General features: G+C 29.3%; 1 protein-coding gene across 1 annotated transcript in view; it reads left to right on the plus strand.

Annotated features, from left to right (window-relative positions):
• The window catches only part of LOC105805029 (chromosome unknown open reading frame, human C12orf4), a 50053-nt gene that overhangs the window by 33994 nt on the left and 15435 nt on the right, over nt 1-624 (plus strand). The window contains exon 7 of the mRNA XM_012637810.1: nt 472-578. Within this exon, the coding sequence (XP_012493264.1) occupies nt 472-578 (107 nt within the window). The remainder of the gene's footprint in view (nt 1-471; nt 579-624) is intronic.

Here is a 624-nt window from a genome sequence, read left to right on the forward strand (position 1 = left end):
AATTTCATCGTTTTAAAAATTATTAAGTTTATTTGACTTTTTAACTTTTAATTATTATTGCTATCACGTCACCTATTTTCTAATTGTGCCTAGAGCTAGCCTTGGTATAGGATGTATTATATATTTTAAAATACAGTTATTTTTAAAGTAATAAGTTAATCACTTCATTTAATCGGTCCCTTAGGACACTAAGAAGTATTAAATGATAACACATTAATCGATATTGTAATAAATAAAAAAATAATCTACATTGCTTACTGTGAGGAGACGAAAGAACAAGTGGGAATTGTAGAACCTGTTGGTGCTTATGGTATGCTTGTCACCGTGGATTAAGGATGAGTTTAGGAAGAAATTATGCACTACTCTCAGCTGCTCAGTTGTCTCTCATTTTGTTACAAAGCTTGCTTTCCTGTAAGAAAAGTTTTTGACAAACATACAAAGAAAGTATATCAATAATTTTATTAATTTCAGTGAGGAAATTAAAGTTCAGCCAAGTCAGTTCAGAGAATCTGTAGAAGCAATTGGAAGGATTTATGAGGAACAGAGAAAGTTAGAAGAAAGTTTTACTATTCACTTAGGTAAGTGTATTAATTTTTTACAGTTATAATTTCTTATAACTTCTGA

Source organism: Propithecus coquereli, unplaced genomic scaffold, assembly GCF_000956105.1.
Source record: "Propithecus coquereli isolate 6110/MARCELLA unplaced genomic scaffold, Pcoq_1.0 Scaffold124, whole genome shotgun sequence".
NCBI classification, from domain to species: Eukaryota; Metazoa; Chordata; class Mammalia; order Primates; family Indriidae; genus Propithecus; species Propithecus coquereli.